General features: G+C 39.5%; 1 protein-coding gene across 4 annotated transcripts in view; it reads right to left on the reverse strand.

The window, feature by feature from the left end:
* ALS2CL (ALS2 C-terminal like) overlaps positions 1–21,880 on the reverse strand; it is a 2,758,770-nt gene that overhangs the window by 981,892 nt on the left and 1,754,998 nt on the right. For 3 of the 4 annotated variants that reach the window (XM_044065874.1, XM_044065871.1, XM_044065872.1), the window contains one exon: positions 10,664–10,741. The exons of the other annotated variant lie outside the window; for it this stretch is intronic. In XM_044065874.1, the coding sequence (XP_043921809.1) occupies positions 10,664–10,741 (78 nt within the window). The remainder of the gene's footprint in view (positions 1–10,663; positions 10,742–21,880) is intronic. 4 annotated transcript variants of the gene reach the window in all.

Here is a 21,880-nt window from a genome sequence, read left to right on the forward strand (position 1 = left end):
AATCTTCTTGACTATAGAAACAACATAATATCAGCAGAAACCAAAGAAAAGAGTCCTTCCACTACTCTTTCTTCTGAATAATAATTAATCACTGGTTTAGAAAGTAATCAGAATGCACTTCTGCAAGCCAGTTAACTATTTTATTTCTAAAATCTATGTTATTCAACAGTATCGATAATGATAGATGTGATACCCTATCATACGCTTTAAATATATCAAATGTCCACATTGGCCATATGTGTGTGTGTGTGTGTGTTTATATATATATATATATATATATATATATTATATATATATATATATATATGTGTGTGTGTGTGTGTGTGTGTGTGGTTTGTCTTTAAATGTTGAAAAATATATGTTCGAGTGTTCACTTATCCGAACCAAAATGCCAAAAACACCACTATGCGCACACTCACATATGCGAACAGGTCACTAAGAAAGTCGACACTCAGGAATGTTGATTTTCACTGAAACTACCTACACTTCCAGATTTCTCCTGCAAACATTCTGAAGGGGGCAAGTTTCCCCTGCTACTTATATATACAGACTTCAAGATCATACTACAGTGAGGGAACAAGTACATTTCTTGATCCCCACTATAGTGCAATCTCTACTCAGAAGGCCAAATTACAACAGCCAATGCACAAACAGCATTCTTCCCCCGCTAAAAATGAAACTTTGAAAAGTGTCTTTTGCACATGTTGAGTTACAGATTTTATATTAATATATATATATATATATATATATATATAGAGAGAGAGAGAGAGAGAGAGAGTCTTCTAATTACTTTCTTCTGAAGTCTTCAGCTAACCGTGACATTCCACAGTTGTGTATCCTCCTGTGTCCTGAATCCAGACAGCTTTTTTTTTTTTTACTTCTTTCTGTACAGTTTTCTGCAACATGAAAGCCAAAAGCTTCAAATCACAAGTTAATGAAGAAATCAGCTTCTAATTAGCAAAACTTTAGAAATCCCCCATGAAATTGATTATGTAAGTTAAAGTCTAACATCTGCATAATCAATTCATTGGATACCCTTTAAAGACACTGATGATGCCAATTCCATCTATGATATCCCCACTCTGGGTCAGTAATCAAAGAGCCTGAATCCTCACCACTGGCACTTGAGTGGGATTGTTCACTTGAAACAAAAATGGACACACCCAGTATTTCCAGATGCAACACTCTGCATCAAGCACAATTTCCTTTAAGAGCACACAGGAATATACTCAGTCCGGGGTCTGGATTTCTCTCTCTCTCTCTCTCCAGACCCCCTGTGAGACTCCCCACTGACACAGCTGTAGAGTTGAATCCTCAGAAGAGTGTCCAAGCCATGTTCTCCAGTACCCTCTCTGTGAAACCAGTGCTTTGTGTCCCTACTCCAAACAGCTGATACACACACACTCTGAGATTTGATTTTTCACGCACATACCTAGGAAAGGCTGGCATAGATTTACTAGCTATGCCCCCTTCTGCCCAAACTATAAGGAAGTTACTGCCACCGGACACTCCAAACCAGCTACTCTAAGGCTCTTACAAGTGTACTCAATTATACTGAGTGAAATTATAGTGTTTAGCCAATGTATTAAGGCTTTCAGGAGTGGCCACAGAGTCACAAAATCGATATAACTATTCTCAAAGTTTAAAATATTCTCTAAATGGCCAGCTACAATGAAAAGTTTAAATATATTTAATAATAAAAGAACATGAAAATATGGAATATCTACTTACAATAAACACCAGAGTTTTAGTCACAGGAAATATTAAAATAACACAAATTAATAGATTAATACAGATACTAAAAAACAGTACTTAACTAATCTCACTCTACTTTCCTAACTGATCTAAAGAATTACTATCCCTGCTTCACTTACTAGAGCAAGGCAAGATGAAGTAGATGGGGATCCTTCTATGTCAGGTTCCAAGAAACAGACTTCCCAGAGACTTCAGTCTTACCTAGTATTAAAATATATTTTTAAATGATGGATTACAGAATGACATCACACACATCTGGTCATCTGACTTCTGGTTCCCATGCTACCCCCACTGGCAAGGAGCTGTCAGGATTTAGCACATATGTGTCAACACACACACACACACACACACACACACACAGCCTTGTTAAGGTCTACTACAGCTCCTGGAAATCATAAAACAATTTCAAACCTCCATCCCTCCAGAGTAGCAACTAGTTCACCCCCAAAGATAACGCAAAAGCTTCCTAGGGCAGACTTTTGCCTCTGGCTGCATTGAGAATTCTAAGATACAATCTTTATGGCCTAAGTCAGGTAATTTAATTTCAAACTATTTTCAAAGTTGGGTGGATTGAGATTAACCTCTTCTGTTCCAGTATCCTCTGTTTAAACATATACATTTATATATATAGATATATATATATATATATATATATATATATATATAGATGTAAACAGTTACAATAATACATGTATATTTCTTTTTCTGTCCAGCAAGCCACACTGTTGGCACATTTTTAACACAAGCAGCATTACAGTTACATTTTTCACCACAAGCATCTGTACAAATCAGTTTGATATACAAATGACATATAATTCTTTACAAAATTCCAGCTAACTGTGCTGGCATATGTTACACATCCACTGCCCCTACTTCTCCTGGCATAGCTGGCAATACCTCACATTGCACACCATCCTCAACTGTTGATGATGAAGCATTAGGAAAATGTAATGCTAACTTTAGTTACAGTGGATATAAAAAGTTTACACCCACTGTTAAAATGCCAGGTTTTTGTGATATAAAAAAATGTCCACAATAAATCATTTCAAAACTTTTCCCACCTTTAATGTAACCTATAACCTGTACAATTCAATTGAAAAACAAACAAATCTGTTAGGGGAAAAAATATAAAAAATAAAAAATGTACAATAAGCTGGTTGCATAAGTGTGCACACCCTTAAACTAATACTTGGTTGAACCACCTTTTGATTTAATTACAGCATTCAGTCTTCTTGGGTACACACCTGCCATCAATTAAAGAGACTCTGATTAGCCCCAGCTGTCCTAGTAGGATTTTCCTGGCATTTACTCAACTGCCTGCTACAGCAAAATCCATGGTTCACAGAGAGTTTACAAAGCATCAAAGGAATCTCATTGTTGAAAGTCATCAGTAAGGAGAATGGTACAACAAAAATTTCCACAGCATTAGATATACCATGGAACACAGTGAAGACAGTCATCAAAAAGTGGAGAAAATATGGGACAACAGTGATGTTGAAAAGAACTGGATGTCCCTCCAAAATTGATGAAAAGACAAGATGAAAACTGGTCAGGGAGGCTGACATGAGACCTACAGCAACACTGAAGGAGCTGCAGGAATTTCTGGCAAGTACTGGTTGTGTACTACATGTGACAACAATCTCTGGTGTTGTCCATGACTATGGGATAGGGTTGCAAGACTGAAACCTTTTCTTATACAGAAAAACATCCAGGCCCAGCCAAAATTTGCAAAACAATCATCAAGTCTCCCAAAAGCATGTGGGAAAAGGTGTTATGGTCTGATAAGACCAAGGTTGATCTTTTTGGCCACAATTCCAAAAGGTATCTTTGGTGCAAAAACAACACTTCGTATCACCAAAAGAACACCATCCCCATGATGAAGCATGGTGGTGGCAGTATCATGCTTTGGGGTTGCTTTTCTTCAGCTGGAACTGGGGCTTTAATCAAGGTGGAGGGAATTATGAACAGTTCTAAATACCAGTCACTTTTGGCCCAAAATCTTCAGGTGTCTGCTAGAAAGTTGAAGATGAAGAGGAATTTCACCTTTCAACACGACAATGACCCCAAATATACATCCAAATCAACAAAAGAATGGATTCACCATAAGAAAATTTAAGTTTTGGAATAAAGCCAAAGCCCAAACCTAAATCCAATAGAAAATCTGTAGGGTGACCTGAAGAGGGCTATGCACAAGAGATGCCCTCGCAATCTGACAGATTTGGAGCATTTTTGCAAGGAAGAGTGGGCAAATATTGCCAAGTCAAGATGTGCCATGCTAGACTCCTACCCAAGGTGCTTCAACAAAGTATTAATTTAAGGGTGTGCACACTTATGCAACCAGCTTATTGTACATTTTTTTATTTTTTTATATTTTTCCCCTAGCAGATTTGTCTGGTTTTCAACTGAATTGTACAGGTTATAGGTCTCATTAAAGGTGGGAAAAGTTTTGATATGATTTATTGTGGTTGCATTTTTTTTATATCACAAAAACCTGGCATTTTAACAAGGGTGTGTACACTTTTTACATCCACTGCATATATATATATATATATATATGTGTGTGTGTGTGTGTGTGTATGTATATATATATATATATATATATATATATATATATATATATATATACATATGTATATATACATATATATATATATATATATATATATATATATGTATATACATATATATATATATATATATATATATATATATATATATATATATATATATATATACATACATATGTATATATATATATACATACATATGTATATATATATATATACATATGTATATATATGTATATATATATATATATATATATATATATATATATATACACACACATATACATATACACACATACACATCTTCCACCTCAAAATATCCCATGAATAAATCAGCTTAATTTGTGGGTGAATGCTGACCCTCATGCAGCACCCCTTAGATGTAGATAGTATTCATTCCCTAAAAAAATACATTTTGTATTAAAATTAATTATTTCAGCTGGAGTAAAAATCCCTAAAGTCAAAAGTATACTTAGCTTACAAACATCAGACTAATATATTAATGCTTCTAGGCCCTTGCGATGTGGAATAAATGCATAAAGTGAATGTACAGCTAAGGTGCTCAACCACAGTCGCCAACCCACTGTCATGTCAGAAATGTTATTTATAAAATGTGTGGTGTCTTTTATTCTTGAATGAGCAAATTGCAGTAAAGGTTTTAAATACTCCTCCAAAAACGTTAATGCAGATTCAGTCAGGGACTCCTTCCCAAACAATGAAATGGGGTTCATCCCTATTTTTATGAACTTTAGGTAGAATAAAAAATAATTGTGGAGCTGGATCTTTCACTCTCAATGCATTCTTTAAACTGCTAGAAATAACATTATGTTCCTCTGATGAATAAGGGAATCAATCTCTTGTTTTAACTTGAAAGTAGTCTTTAACAGTTTACAATCTGTCCAAGTGTTTCAGCATCACAGAGATGTTTATATCAAGTACCACAGCACCACCACCCTAAGCAACAGTCTCTACTGACTTATCTAGAGATAGATTACAATTTGCTTCTCTTTCGCCTGGGGTGAAATTGTGTTTCACTGGAATGAAAAGTATAAATACAAAGTGGTAAAATGTGTAAAGGAGGTTCATGACACTTAAATAGACCAAATCAAACGTCCTTGATTCCTCTATGCCATTTTCCCACTGAAGCCATCATTTAGATTTCATAAATGGCAAAAACATTTCAAACCAGCAACAATTACATTCTTAGTCTCAACAGCAGAATGTGCAAATTTCAATCCTTTATTTAGCAAAGCAAATAGCTCATTATTCAAATTCAATGGGGATGTACTAATTACCAAATTATTAATGTCCTCCTGTTGATTCAGTTTTACACCGGCATGGTAGCCTGAAACATAAGTTATTTCTTCTTTTTCTATGTTTTCTTCCACCGTCCTATACTCTGCGTTTTGACTAAAGGGTTGTGTATAATAGTTGAAGCCCACTACAAGCCATCCCTGCATGTGTTACTAACAACCCCTGTGACAGTCCACAGGTAGAGTGGTACACATACATGCGAATAAGAACTCCTGGGCTAGAAGAGCATGTTGCAGACTCTATTGCATCTCAGGCCATATAACCGCCTTTATATTTCCCCTCCAGCATCAAAGAGACATTTTGAAAAGGACTTTCCCCACTCAACAAGCAACACTGAGAACCACAGTTTGAACTGCTATCAACCTCAATTACAATTAGCCACACAATCAACAGGGAGAAAACATTAGATGGCAATCTCAATGCCTGCCTCTGTAGAAGGCATGTATGGCTTACCTCCATCAAAAATACCTCACGCTGTCATGAATAAAGCACTGTCACATACATTGCATAGCAAACTAAGAAGCTTTGCTGTGGCCCACATTCTCACTCAGCAGTCACATATTGATGACCCCCATAACAAGAACTTCAGCAGTATAACACCAGATTTTTATCTAAATCTTCTCCAACATTTCCAATTAGTACCCACATATACTTACTTTAGCTCAGGTTCATCCTAAAAAAGTGCCTGTCGTCCTCTCCTCGTGCTTTCCTTCACTTTATCAAATTATGCAGGATGACTGGCAGTGCAATGGCTACAGCTATATACATCATGCAGCTTTGAGGCTGACAGCATGATAATAATGCTAATAAATCCATCAGTAAATATCCCTAAAATGCACGCTTTGAGGCTGACAGCATGATAATAATGTTAATAAGTCTATCAGTAAATATCCCTAAAATGCACTTTTTATACAGTGCATACTAGACCAAGGTTACACCACTGGGTAGGTACTTCACCATGCACCTACATGAATGACCATGAAATGCATTGCATGGGTTTGCAGGTCACTTACCAGTGGGCATGTGGATATATTAAACATTTGTTATGCCCTCTAGGGGTTGCTAAAGAGCAATAATGGAAGAACATGTTAGTGCTGTGGGTACACTTAAATGCACTGAATGGAAAGGTTATGTTTGGATGTGAATGGAATACTGATATGCTTATGTGCCACCGTATGGTAGCACTTTAACTTGTTGCACTGCCTTGGTACACACCAGTGTGCATCATGTGATGCCTGCAATATGCATTGGAACAAACATGGTACAAAATTCCTCTAGAGTGTGACTTGTAAAGTGACCAAGGTGTTTGAGGACACAGTGTTGCAGAGCTCTAAGATGGTGCTCAAAAAGTGTAAAATATTTCTGCACTTCTCTTACAAGGGCCCCCAGCATAAGACAGATGCCTTGTACTATCTTGCCAGGTTGAGGAGTGTTGTAGCAGACACCCCTTGCTAAGTTTAGCCATGCAGGCACTCCTAGAGTGACCTAAAAAGGTTACAAAGGTGCCACCTTAACCTTCTTTGCTAAAAGGAAAAGTAGTTTAGGGAAAGTGCTCCCAGTTTCTACAGTAAATACACAACAGGTGTATGTTACTTTAATGTTGTAACAACTTCTTGGCAAAATGCAGGACACATGATCATGTACAATAACATTTTATTTTATGTTTTTCAGCTCCTGAGCAGACAGAAGACAACAAGCTCACATGTTTCAAAAGCTAATGGAACATCTCTCCAAGAGGTAGGGGTACATGTATACCACTAATAGTATACAAGCACACACTCAGCAGAGCAACAGATGAATCCTGGTGGGAGTGGTTGTCATGTTTCACTACACAGCTCTAGACTCTCCCACACTGTACAAGCAAGCCATGTTGGTGTCCAACCCACCTAAGCTGTGTTAGCTGCCAAAACTATCAAGGTAGCGGTCTTATGTCTGCCACTACTTGTCCCTTCATTATGCCATATGTCATTTTCTACCACACACTTGTGGCTTTGGCCTCCTACATTATGTTCATTGTCATAGCCCTGTTATTCCTACAGGTCATACTGGACTGATTGCCTGGAACACTGTACATACTGCTCATCCAAGCCTCATGGCAGTGCCAATTTTACATGACATACCCTGGCAACATCTACTTTAAGCATACTCTGCCAAGTGCTAGAATATGTAATACTACTTGATTGTCAGTAGGTGACCGGTGACTATATTTAGGCCTACCCTTTTATGTAGCTACTGCTGTGTTAGTCATTCATGGTCCGTATTTTGTCCTTTGGCATCTGTACATTAGCCATTGTCTGCAATGTTCTTCCTTGTCCTTTGGTCATATAAAATGGGCATATCAAACCACTTTCTTTGGCTCCTGCAGTCACACACTGCACCATATGCATTGCACTACCACATATACACAGGGGGACTGGCTAAGATGCATGCCCTTCTGCTCCTTGTGATCAACTGCCTGCAGTTCTACCCTTTGATCTGGCAGGTCAGACCTATCCTCCACATTGCCATTGCATACATAACAGTTTACTTCTTCAGGTACTTTTATACCAAATACTTTTACAGAGACTTGCTAATGTTTTCTCGATGTCCCATCTCTTTCTTGCTATCCTTCTATGATATTTATTTGATGGTTGCTGTTTTTCTTCTTTCCATTTATATTATGTTATCCACTAGCAGCAACAGCTATGGCAGTGGCTGTGGTACAGCAGAGATCACCTTGTCATCATCCTATCCTGCATTCCCCTGCTGGGTATTCAGCTGTCTCCAGCCCTGCTTCTTTGCAGGGTGGTGAAATCAACTTGCAATAGAAGCAACCTGGAGGTTTCCACTGTGGCTTCTGGTGGTCTGTCACTGGGGGGATGCTGCATCACCAACTGTGGAGACCGCCAGTAGGTCACAATATATTACCTGGAAGGAGTTCATGCTAGCAGTGGTGGACTGGTGATTTGACATGTGCACTGGCTGCCCAAAGAATAAACGTGTGAATAGCAGAGTCACATCACTGCCTGGCCCTGCAAATTGGACAAGTGGCTGGGCACAGCAGGAAGGGCAGTCACAGAAGTTACTAACCTCTGGCAGGGAGCAGTGTGAAAGGTAGACATCACTTCTTCCTATTCCTCACCCTCATCATGGCATTCCCCTTACTTGTGTTTCATGCCCCTCAACAATATGTAGTCCAATCCTCCCCCTTACCAGCTGCCCTCCAATCCTCCTTCCCCTCACCAGCTGCCCTCCCAGCTGTCTGTCTCTGTCGTCTTTGAGGTTCCCCTTTTGTCAGCACCTTCCCGTTGGTCTTTGTCTGTCTGACCCAGCTACCATCCCTATATCCTCTTTTCTGCCTACATTTTTTTACTTGCATCCTTCTCCTCTACCATTCTAGAAAAAAAAATGGACACCTGTCCAACAAAAAAAATAACGCACAGTATGCATGTGTGTGTGTATATGTGTGTGTGTGTGTGAGAGAGAGAGAGTGTGTGTGTGTATGTGTATATATATATATATATATATATATATATATATATACATATATATATATATATATATATATATGTATATATATATATATATATACACACACACACACACACACATATAAATAAATATATATATATATATATATATATATATGTGTGTATATATATATACAGGTTTACTATCAGATTGTCGATGACATTTGTGCGAAACTGCCATTTCAGACAAATAAAACACGAATGCCACAATGTCGAACCTTACAACAGCAAATGCTGTTGTGAATTCCGACATTGTGATGCAGATCACACTATAGTGGGGATCGGGAAATGTACCCTTTCCCTCACTATACTGCGATCTCGGAGTTTGTATACATAAGTAGCAGGGTGTGTGTGGGGGTGCAGCCCCCACACGGGGGGGGGGGGTGCAAACATGTTCTTTACTGTACAATGCACAGTACTGCTGTTACCGGAAGTGTGGTGACTGTTTGAAAATGTCATTTCGTTTGACTTTTTTTTCCTTCAGTATTTTGATTATCACATTTTCATTTCGGCAATATGCCAATTTGCCATTGTACATTTTGTTGTAATGATAGTAAACCTACATATACATAAACATATATCCCACTCTCATCTCAGTCTTCTCTTCCCCTTGTCCAGATGTTTCTCTGCTTATTCTTCTCCTTTTCTGACAATCTTATATACCCATTTCTTTCTCATTCATTTCAATAAATTGGTAGAGACTTTGCCGAGAAGCCATTATTGTGACTGTCAGCAATTCTTTTGGTGGCACAATATTGCACACGTTAATACAGACAGTTGTGGGTATATTACATGCACTTTTCTGGAATCTAGAAAATTCTGAACAATTTAACTCTGAACAGTCATGCTCCTCTTTATGCAGTCTGTGAATTTTTTTCTAGTGGATTTTTTAATCAGTTAATCTACATCACGCTAACTTCAGATCACATCATGATACTCTGATCATGCTAACATGCCAATTAGCCACTGCACAGCTAATTAATGTTTCTGAATATGAGGGAATGTCTCCTATACAAAAAATAATCATGTTACTGTAACACTAATCATTTGTAACAATATTTACAGATAATATCCTCCAACAGAAGCCTCACTCATGACTCATGTAAAATAACCTAATCACTCAGACACAGGAGAACGCATTCTTTAAGAACCAAACATGAAGCTTCACTGTTTTTGGGCTGTTTGGCTAGAATCGAGTAAATACTATTGTGAATGGCTAAAGGGAAAACATATCTACAATTCATCACAACTTAACATTATATCGCTTACTTTAATATTTACATTTCGATTTTTGTTGTATTCACTTTGTGCTTTCATATACTATACTTAGTGTTTACTTACATTCACATGTAATGAGCCAACAGTTTAGTAGTTTATTTCACTACATGAAGTGTTTGTTCTTAGAAACTACTACTTTATCAAAATCAGTAATTGTAAATTTCACAATATAAGATGAAAAATAGTAATACAAGTGAAAGGACACCAACAATAACTAATTACTGTTATTTAATTAATTACCTTTCCATTTAATACCAGTTCTTCTGTAAATTCCCCTTCATAGATGGTATTGTCCTCTGAAAGCAGTATGCCACTCCCCTGTTTAATGCATAAGAAAGGCAGTTCTTGTATAAGCACTCAGGTAAAAAGAAGCAGAGAGAGAGAGAAATAACTAATGTACATAAGGTTTAAGAATATCTGACTCAAATACAGACCAAGAGAAAAATTAATACTTTCTATCCTTATAAAATCAGGACCTCCCTAAAATATTACCACTTCATCCGTAAATTATGGCAGTAAATTATACATACCGCAACAAAACCATATAGCCATCTTCACTGCTTACATAGTCTTCTAGTCTACAGCCCATTAGAGCTAAAATGCTTAGTGTGCACTTCTGTTTTACTAAAATAATTTAAAGCTTTATCCTCTCAGAAGGCACATTTGCCATGGCAAAATAATGGCAGAGTTAAATAAAAACAATGCAGCATGAGAGAGTACTATGAGCTAAGAAAGACACAAACAAGCACTGGGTAATTAAAACTATTCTGAGTAATTTATCAAAATGGTATAATTTTAACACACCTTTATGAAGTTTCACAGAACTGAATATCAAGGTTGAAAGTGCATTTTTCTTTTTTACTTCTAATCTGGAAATTGTGCAGCTGTATAACAATTTCCATGGTTAATAAAACTCACTAATAATAGAACTGTATTCACTGAAATGTTAAGTTCAATAAAGTTTCAATTATTTATTATATCTGATGTTATTTTAAATAAGTTCTGCAGTTAAAAGGGCAGTTTGCTGTGTCTTATAAGCATTAATTGAGCATGCACAATACTTTATCCACTTGGTCTCCGGCTACAAAAGGAAAGGTAGTCACACAAACATGTTTCAGTACATATTAACATAATAAAACGTTACTACAAATCAATGGTTTGTCTTCAAAAGCAAAACGTTTAATCTGAACTTCTGTCTGCCTCCATACCAATGGTCTCCCACAGCAGGGACACGTTATAGGTTTCCAGCAATGTCTACAGGGGAGTTCCACTGGTAGTTAAACACCTAATTAACCATTTAAGGAATAACAGAATATTAATCTCTAATTTTCTAATGAGACTTGCATCATTTCCTCTGCAGCTATAGTATCCCAAGTGAATACTTGGTTCTTGGAAAATTTAGCTAGTTCACATTGCCTCATCTTTCTGCTTAGTTCTATAAAGAAGTGTACAGCAATATATGATGCAGTTTTCATTACCTGTAAATTGTAAAACAATATTTGATGCATTTTCCATACCTGTAGTTCACAATTCTACATTCTTCTACTTGCATTTTCTATTTTTTTGTCAATGTTCCTACTGAAAAAGCACCCCCACCCAGTCAAGCTTTCCTGGTAAACAAACACAAATAAAAGTTTCTTAATTAACTTTTAACATTTTGTGGTTTGAAGAAGGAATGAATGGACTGCTGGGATCCCTGCCCATGCCCTTGCTGCTAACGCAATCTGAACAGGCAGATACAGAAGTGTCAAGTAGTCAGACTTACCCCATGACACCACCAAACACAAGCCCTAATCATTAGCATCCAGTTTTGACAGAAAAGTAAGCCCTTTTCTTACACAAAATATTACTTTGCAGTGAAGTTCTCTGTAATAAAAGCAAGACTGACTTTTAACTGGAAACAGCATTTAACCAGCGGTTACATGTCATCATCATTAATAAATAAGGTCTAAGGTAAAACTGTCTATTATACCATGACCCCCCCCAAAACGTGCACGCTGATTGGCCAGCGTGTCCGTTGTAAATCGAGTTATACTAATGGAAAAAGGTCCGGTCGCCCGGAATTTTTTCCATTAGTATAACTCGTTTTTTTAAAACACTGTCTCGCTATGTTAAATGGGTTTAACATAGCGAGACAGCTTTAAAATAAGCAACTGAGATCTCCGTTGCTTATTTTAAAGCTGTCTCGCTATGTTAAACCCATTTAACATAGCGAGACAGTGTTTTAAAGCAACGGAGAAAGCAAGATCTCCGTTGCTTTTTAGTTCGCTATGTTAAATGAGTTTAACATAGCGAGACAGTTTTAAAATAAGCAACGGACATCTCCGTTGCTTATTTTAAACTGTCTCGCTATGTTAAACTCATTTAACATAGCTACTAAAAAGCAACGGAGATCTTGCTTTCTCCGTTTTTGCTCAACTCTGATGTACTGCGCAGGCGCCAGGTACATCAGAACTGCCGCGGATGCCAGACATCTGCGGAAGGGCAGTAAACAGGCATTATACTATGCCATTATTTAAGAAAAGTAATAGTTTCTTTTCTTAAATAATGTCATGGTATAATAGCAATAACCCACTTCTGGGTGTGGGTAATGCTAAATTTACCCACGGTTGGCTTTGTTTCACCAACCGTGGGTAAATTTAGCATTACCCACACCCAGACGTGGGTTATTGCTATAATGACAACCCTCAAAATCAGAAGCTTTAACCTCTAGCTTCAAAATTCAACAAAAAGTACACCTCTTCCACACCAAAAATGGTACTCTGTAGTGAAATTATCAAAAAGATTCCAAAACTGACTTTTTACCAGAAATAGGTTTTGAGAAGTAGACAGGTTAAAAAAATTATGGACAACAAATAAGTTTTGGGGCAAATATTTGCTGTGATAAACCTCAGCACAAATTGCTTCCTCCCAGAAAATGATACTTATCAGTGAATTATTTTTTAGATAATCAAAAACATTTTTTTTCCTTTTCTTTCTTTACCAGTATTTGACAGGTGGTCAAGTGAAACACATAAGTTTTGAAGGAAAAAAAATTAAAGACAGCCCTCAAAACCAGTAGGTATAGGTTCATAGGTTCATACTAGGCTATCTGCCCTAGGGCATTTATAAGCCTAGCCAGAATGTGTTTGGCTTTCGCCACCCATTTTAAAAGTAAACTTACGATCTCCCATCCACTCATCAAGATTCCTCTTGAAGACAGTCAATGAGGGACTCTGCCTAACCTGGACTGGGATTTTATTCCAGAGTGAAGGGAGCCTCTGGGTTATGAATCTGTCCCTCCAGCATGTCCTATTTATTTCAGTGCTAAGGTTCAAGTCTCGGCGTGGCTCGATGGGATTTGGATTTTCTGAGGTGCAGCATGTCCATTAATTCCGGGTTGGACATGGCTTTATACATCAGGCACAGATCGCCTCTGAACAGGCGGTATGCCACTGAGTAGAGCTGGAGTTTCTTTAACCGGGCAGCATATGGCATCTGTTTGAGCCCTTTGATCCTCTTGGTGAGGTACTTTTGGGGTCTTTCCAGTTGCTGCAGGTGTCTGGTAAGGTACATCCCAAAAGGGGCATTGTACTCAATTATGGGCCTGATGAGGGATGAGTAAAGAGGCACGATGACCTCCCCTGATCTAGATGTGAATCCCTTCATGATTAGGTGGGCTATATAAAATGTTTTTCTAACCACTTTGACCACGTGGTTGTCAAATGAGAGATTGCTATCAACTTGGGTCCCCAGGTCCCTAATTACTTCTTCTGTACTTACCACCTATGTGGTAATTTGTGGGCACTTTGTTTTTGCCAAAGGGGATAACTATACACTTTTTGGCATTTAGCTTGAGACCATGGCTCTGGCACCGGTTGTCTGTTTCTATGAGGCCCTTTTGGAGGATGCTTGTGTCGGCTGGAGAGTCGCTTATGGCGCCCAGTTTGCAGTCAATTGCGAACTTGGTCAGCCACAGTCCTTCCGTGTTGGCCTGTACCTCCGAGAAATATATACCGAACAAGAGAGGTCCAGGACTGAGCCTTGTGGGACACCACTTGTAACTGGTTTGGAGTCTGACATGGCTCCAGCAATTCTAACCATGTGGGTTCTGCCCTTGAGCCAGTTTGCAATCCATCTAGTGACATAGGGGTTTATATTTAAGCTGGTGAGCTTATCTATAATGCCCGAATGGGGTACTGTATCGAAGGCTTTTGCGAGGTCCAGGTAGGCTGTGTGGACCACCTTCCCCTCGTCAATGGCCTTGGTGACTGTTTCAAAGAAATCAAACAGGTTTAAGAGGCAGGATCTGCCCTTAACAAAGCCAAACTGGGTAGGATCCAGTGTCTGTAGGTCCCCAATATCTTTATTTATGAGGTCCACGATGATCCTTTCCATAGCTTTGCAGACCAAGCTAGTCAGGCTTATGGGGCGATAGTTTCCAGGATCCGTCGAGGCACCACCTTTATGGAGAGGGACCACTGTTGCTATACGCCACTCTTTGGGCACATATCCTGTAGTAAGGCTGAGATTGAACAATAGTTTTATGTTTGGGTTTAGCTCTTCTTGGAGTTCATGTAGGACGCAGCCCGGGACACCGTCTGGTCCCATTGATGCTGTGTTTTTTGCTTTGAAGAGGGCGGCTCTTACCTGAGTATCTGAGATGTCAGGAGGGCAGCACTCTGCTGGGATAGATATTTGCCCTTTTGGTGGGGAGGGGGGGGGGAGAAGTTTGCGCTGAACCTGTCAGCTAGGATGTTGGCAATGTCTGTGGGTTCAGTGTATTTTTTGTCATTTTGGACTAATTCTGAGCATATCTGGGAATTACCACCCAGGTTCCTAAGGTCCCAAGGTATAGCTGATTAAAACATAAAACTTTTTCTCATCGAAACGGTCATTTAACAAGGAATTCCCCACAGGGAAAGCTAAGCACATAAAAATAGAATAGCAGTAAGCCATTTACATGACAACACCAATAAAAGGTAGTAAGAAAAAACCAGTAAATAGGTTTTCACACAAAGGTGATACTTTTCTTGGAAACAGAGAATATAATCCCGAATAGGATATTTATCTGTCCAGCCTTGGAAAATAACAGCTGACCAGCAGAGGCAAGAAGTTCTGACTTTTGGTAACCTAGCCACTCATTATATCCTGCTTACTTCATGCATGGGGGAGTTGCTAGGGAACATGAAAGGTGCCGTAGAGCTTTGAAAAGCCTCTGGCTGATCCATTCCTTGGCAGGATATCCCATATAGCTTAGATTACTGCAACAGTGATCTAAATGATGAACATTAGAGAAGTTTATGAACATCCACGGTAGGTAACAAATACTCCTCTCTGCTGGGATGCTTAGGAAGAATATGTTGGTTGATTTAGCTTAGACTCTGAAGCTATTTTTGGAATACAGAATAAGTTGGTTCTCAGGGTGAACCTATCCTTGTGAAATAACAAGTATGGTGAAACAGATACTTGCCTAACTAATGTAACTGTAACCAAAAATAATGTTTCCAGGAAAATCCTTAGAAGAAGCTGTCTCAATGGGATGTTTTATTAGAGCCTCTAGAAGAAAAATTAGGTCCCATAGAGGAGTAACACAAAAGAAATAAACAGCTGAGGAAGGTCTTTGAAGTTTGTGTGAAGTATGGAATGGTTTTGGAACCCTGAATGGAAGTTTGAAATGGTGTCAACTGTATTTTAATGGTAGAGTAGCTAGATCCTACCTTGTAAAAGGTCAAAAGAAAGTAAAACTTCAAGAATGGAGGCAAAGGAGGAGTCCAAGCCTTTTCCATGGTCAAAACAAAGAAATATTTCCATTTACTCTTATAAAGTGCATGGACAGATTGCTTTTGAAAAGCAGAGAAAATGTGTACCACCTTTTGAGATAATGAAAGCTTATTGGCCATTTTGGGAATTGGAGAAAGCAAACAGTTAATCTGAGGTTATGAAGATCTGGATAAGACTGACAAGATACGCGATCTGGATGTAGGTCTAGAAGCCATGGGGGCTTCTTCAGATGAGACCTGAGAAAAGGGAAGCAGGTTTGCCTGGGCCAGAGTGGGGCAGTGATAATTAATGCAGAGTCACATGTCAAGGCTTTCTAAAAAAACTTATAAAGGAGGAGAAATGATGGAAAGGCATAGAACAGTCCAGGGGCTACTGACAAACTACAGTATCCAGTGGTGACTGACGCTAGGGAGGGAAAAGGTTGAAGTAGCTGCTGCATTTGGTGTTGGAAGAGGAAGAAAAAAAAAATCACAGCAAGGATGGCCCCAAGGATGGAATATCTGGCGAGCCAATAACAGAATGAGAGATCTGGATAAACTTGCTGAGCTCGTCTGCTAGACAAATGACTTTTCCTGTAATATACATTATGATTAAAAAGCAATGTGAAGCTATTGCCCACTGCCAAACTCTCATGGACCCTGTACAAAGGGGATAGGATACTATCACTCCAGGAGTGGGGAGGTTCTGAAATTCCTACAAATGCTAGGAGAATTATCATCTCCTGGATGTTTATGTGCAGATTTGCATTTGTCAGTGTCCATATTTCTTGGACCATCTCTCTCCCAACCCCAAAGAATAGATGTCATTGGTTACTGTTGCCAGTGGGGGTGGCAATACAAATGGGTGATCTGCGTGAATGGCTGGGGATGTCAATCACCATCTAAAGTGACACCTGCAGATCTGGGATATGTGAACAGGTACTGTTGGATTACCTAACAACTGGGACCACTGTGTGGACAGTAACCACTGTAGGATTCTCATGTGGCATCATGAATGGATGACCACTGTAAATGAAGCAGCCTTAAGACCTAATACACACAGCACCAACATATGCAAGTAAAGAATGGTTTTGTAGGAGTGCCTGGATTGCAAAATGGAAGGTCTGAGCTATGTCCAAGGAAAGGTTTACACAGCATGTCCTTGTATTCAGATGGCAACCAATAAATGTAATCTCCCCGTAGGCTGAAGATAAGATTTTTCGTGATTTATAGAGATACCTAAAGACATGAAGAGCTGTAAAAAGTAATCTCTAGCGAATTGTAGGGGCTCTGATTGTTGCAGTGAGGAGCCAATCATCTAAATATGGGAATACATGCATGCCTTTGAGTCGCAGATGGGCTGTGACTACCGCTGTGCCCTTGGTGAGCACCTGGGGAGGGGTGGGTTGTGATGAGACTGAACAGCAAGTCCCTGAATTGGACATGATTGTCTCCTAGTTGGCAGCTCAGAAACCTTCTGGACTCCTATGCAACATTTATGTGGAGGTAGTCATCTTGAAGATCTATCAAGCTCATACACTCATCAGCCTAAAGACAGGGCAGAATTACTAGCACCATGACGATTCTGAATAGAGTCTTGTTAGGTTCACAGGCTCATATGTATATACTAGGCCAGTGACCATCAGGGCCTTTATAAGCCTAACTGTGCAACCCAACCAACAGCGTCCCTCTGTATCATGGGCATTAATTAGGAGGGGGGTATGACAGTTAGGAAGTTTCTAGACATTATGCGGGGAGGTATGTTAGTTTGGACATTTATTTATTTATTTATTTATTTTACATTTGTTAACCGGGAGAGTCCGACTGGATACATGTCCATTTTCAGCGGAGGCCCGGGGAGAAAAGCTCCAAGTACATAACAGACATATGAACATTGTTAATGCAAAAAAAGGAAGATAGTTGAGTTCTAAATACAATATAAAGATACATCACATCTTGGGAAAAAAAAAAACAACAGCAGCATATAAAAAAAAACATAGGTCAGTTACAAAGGCGAGGCGCCTTGTTAAAAAGCAGTTAAGGATAGTGAGGTAAGAGAAGGGTAAATGATAGTGGTTAATCAGGTTTGGAACAGGGACATTGCCAGAGAGTATTGAGATGGGGTTTAAGCTTTTTTTTGAATTGTAGGAGTGAGGGTTCTGAGGTGAGCATGGTCGGTAGGGAGTTCCACATTTTACCTACAAAGTTTGAGAATAGAGAATCCCCAGCAGAATTATTGGCTTTGGTAGTTTGAGCTAAGATCTTATTGGAGGAGCGTAAAGATTGCAGGTTAATATAGGGGTGAATGATGTTTTCAGAGCTGGTGTTTTCTCTGGGTGATACAGTATCTGGTGAGCCATTTTGAGTTGGTTGAAATGGAGTTGGCTGGAAAACTCTAACCACCCTAGTTGCTTCAAGTTAGTGCAGTGGTGCGTTCTAAAGGTGGAATTTGTGGCAAATCTAGCTATGTGATTGTAACAAGAAGCAAGTTTGTTAAGGGTTGTCTTGTTTAGGTTTGTAAAGAGGGGGGAGGCATAGAAAAGAGTTGATAGTAGGTGTGTGCTGGCAATTGTAATTTTAGCATGAGGAGTGAGAAAGTGTTTTACTTTATAGAGAGAGCCAAGCTTTTTATTGACGGTTTTGATGGTAAGATTGAAATGGGTGTCAAATTTAAGGGAGTTATCAATGGTAACACCTAATTTATGGTAACACTATGACATAGTTACTTTCTGCCACTGTTTATCAGAAACTTGGTGGACAGACCCAGGGTGAACTACTGATTTCCCATCCATTTGTCAAGGTCCAGCTTAAATAGGATTAGGGATGAAATCTGCTTCACATGGATAGGAGACTGTTTCAGAGAATGGAAATATTCTGAGACATATCTGTCTTGATAACATGTCTTATTTATGTAGCAAGCAAATTTTAAATTCTTGGTTCTAGTGGTTCTGATGCTGTTCATTTTGCAGATGTGCAAAAGGTTCATCAGAAAGGGATCTGAGGATGCTTTGTATGCCAGGCATAGATTACCTATCTGTAACCTGTAGGAGGCAGAGTATAGAGAGATGGCTTTAAGGCAATCCGCATAGGACAATGTATATACATCCTGGATCCTCCTGGTAAGGAACATTTGTGGGTATTCCAACTTATGTCTGGTCAGGTACAAGCTGAAGGGGGCATTATACTAAATTATGGCTCTGATACTGATTGAATAAAGTGGCACTATGACTTCCTTGGACCTGGATACCATGTCCTTACTTACAGAATTAGCAAAATAAAATTATTTTCTTACTACTTCAGCCACATTAGTCAGAGGACAGATTACTGTCCACACACATTCCCAGATCCCTGACTGCTGGGTTGACTACCGGATCAACTCCTAGGGGTGTTTTACTGAGGGAAGTACTTAGTCTGGGTGGCAATTTTCTCAAAAGACACTATAATGCATTTCTTGGCATTGAGTTTTAATCTGTGAATTTGGCACCAGTCATTTGTTTGTGTTAGACCCCTTGTAAGATGTTTGTTTTGTGGGAGAATCTATGATAGTTCCCAATTTGCAGTCATCTCTGAACTTGGTCACTCAAACGGCCCTTGATATTAGCCTTTACCTCTGAGAAGTAGATGCCAAATAGGAGCAGTCCTAGCATGGAGCCTTGATGCACCCTGCCAGTGATCGGTCTCTTCGTGGACGTGGTCTCACCAATCCTGACTTCCTGGGTCCTGTCTGTGAGCCAGCTGGCGATTCAGTGAGTTATCTAGGGGTTTATGCCTAGTTCTGTGACTTTGTCAACTATACCTGAGTGGAGTATTGTATCAAATGCCTTAGCCAGGTCCAGGTAGGCAGTATATACAGTCTTCTCCTCATCTATTTCCTTGGTGACCTTCTCAAAGAAGTCCACCTGGCGTAGTAGGCATGACCTTCCCTTGACAAAGCCAAACTGGGTTAGGTCGAGTGTCTGAATGTCTTTGGTGATCATTTCCATAATAATTCATCTCATGGCTTTGCATAATAGACTAATCAGTCTAATGGATCTGTAGTTTCTGGGGTTGGTTGATGATCCATCCTTGTGAAACGGGATACCCACTGCAGTCTTCCATTCCTGTGGTAGAAAGCCTGTTTTGAGGCTATAGCTGAAAAGTGACTCAAGTGGTCCTGATAAGATATGTTTCAAGCTATTTAGGAGACATCCTGGGATAGTGTCAGGGCCCAGTGATGCTGTATTTTTGGCCTTGGTGAGCAATGCCAGGACCTGGTCCCTATTAACAGTTGTTGTCGGTGGTGTTATGCTAGTAATTATTTCACATGGGGAGGCAGAGTTGGAATGTGGGTGAAGTTAGAGCTGAATCCATCATCCAGCAAATTCATTATGTCACTCAGCTCACTGAGGATGGCAGCACTGACCAAAAGTTCAGCACTCTGGTGAGTGCTGCCTTTGAGGTTTCCCACATAGCTGAAGAAAGCCTTTTAGTTGTCTTTAGCCCGCCTAGTGTCTTGTTTAGTTTAATTAGAGAGCTCCTATCATTATGGGAGTTGCTCTTCCTGATGTTAAAAACCCTATTAAGGTTAGGATTTCACCAGTGTGGTTGGATTTTAGAATTTGTTTTGGGCTTACTTCTAGTATGTACAGCAGCCTCTGTACGGCCATTTACATGATCATACTGGGTCTCTGGGAGGAGCACTAAATTTTGACAACTTATCGCTCAATAAGGTGTAGTTTGCCTTGGAATAGTTCCTAACTGTTACATGGTTTACTGGGGTTACAGAGCTGATTTTTATTTCAAAGGTGACAGCTATGTGATCTGACCTCACCAGTGACCAGAGGACCGGGGGACCGGGGGGTGCAGCATTCTTCCATACTGGTGAGTACCAGGTCCAGTATGTTTGAACCTCTGGTGTGTTTATGTAGTATCTGGTCAAGGGTATTTGTGCTAATAAAATCCAGGAATAGTTGGGCCTGCAAGTTTGAGGCAGTGCATGTTTCCCAGTCTATAAAGGGTAGTTAAAGTTTCCCATCAATAGGGTATTTGATTTAATGGGGGGTGTCTGCATTAAAACTAGGTATGAGCTATGACATTCTAAGGACAAGATGGGTGACCTACAACTTGCCAGGATACGGAATAGAACTTTGTCTATGGTGATTTGCATGTGGATAAATTCCAGCGCATTGTCCTGTTTAACCAACCTGGAGATGTACTTGTGCTAATGTAGACTGAGACTTCTCTGCCTTTTGTCCCTGTCTGTGCAGCTGATCATCTAAATGTGCTGAAGGCAATAAAGCCTTGCAATGCTGAAGTACTTTTTTTTAATTTAAACCATGTCTTGGTAATGGCACAGATTATTACATTCTCCAGAGTGAGGACAGCTTGTGGGATGTGGAGTTTCCTGTTTAGGCTGTGACACCCCTGCTCTGGCCCAGTAATCAAGGAGCCTCAATCCTCACCACTAGCAACAGTGAGGGATGTATACAATGGGAGGATGACAAGTACACACACAGTAAAGTACAATTTCCCTAAAGAGTACACAGAGATCACAGTAGGTCTGAGGCTGGTTTCTCCCTCTTTCTCCAGATCCCCAGTAAGACTCACCACTAGCACAGCTATAGGGTTAAGATCTCAGCTGGGGGGGGGGGGTCAAGCCAAGACCTCCAACACCCTCTCTGTCCAACCAGTGGTTCATCTCTCTGCCCAAGTAGCTGACACACACACACACACACAC

The sequence above is a fragment of the Protopterus annectens genome, chromosome 3.part0, assembly GCF_019279795.1.
Source record: "Protopterus annectens isolate FY-2018-M chromosome 3.part0, PAN1.0, whole genome shotgun sequence".
Classification (NCBI taxonomy): domain Eukaryota; kingdom Metazoa; phylum Chordata; order Ceratodontiformes; family Protopteridae; genus Protopterus; species Protopterus annectens.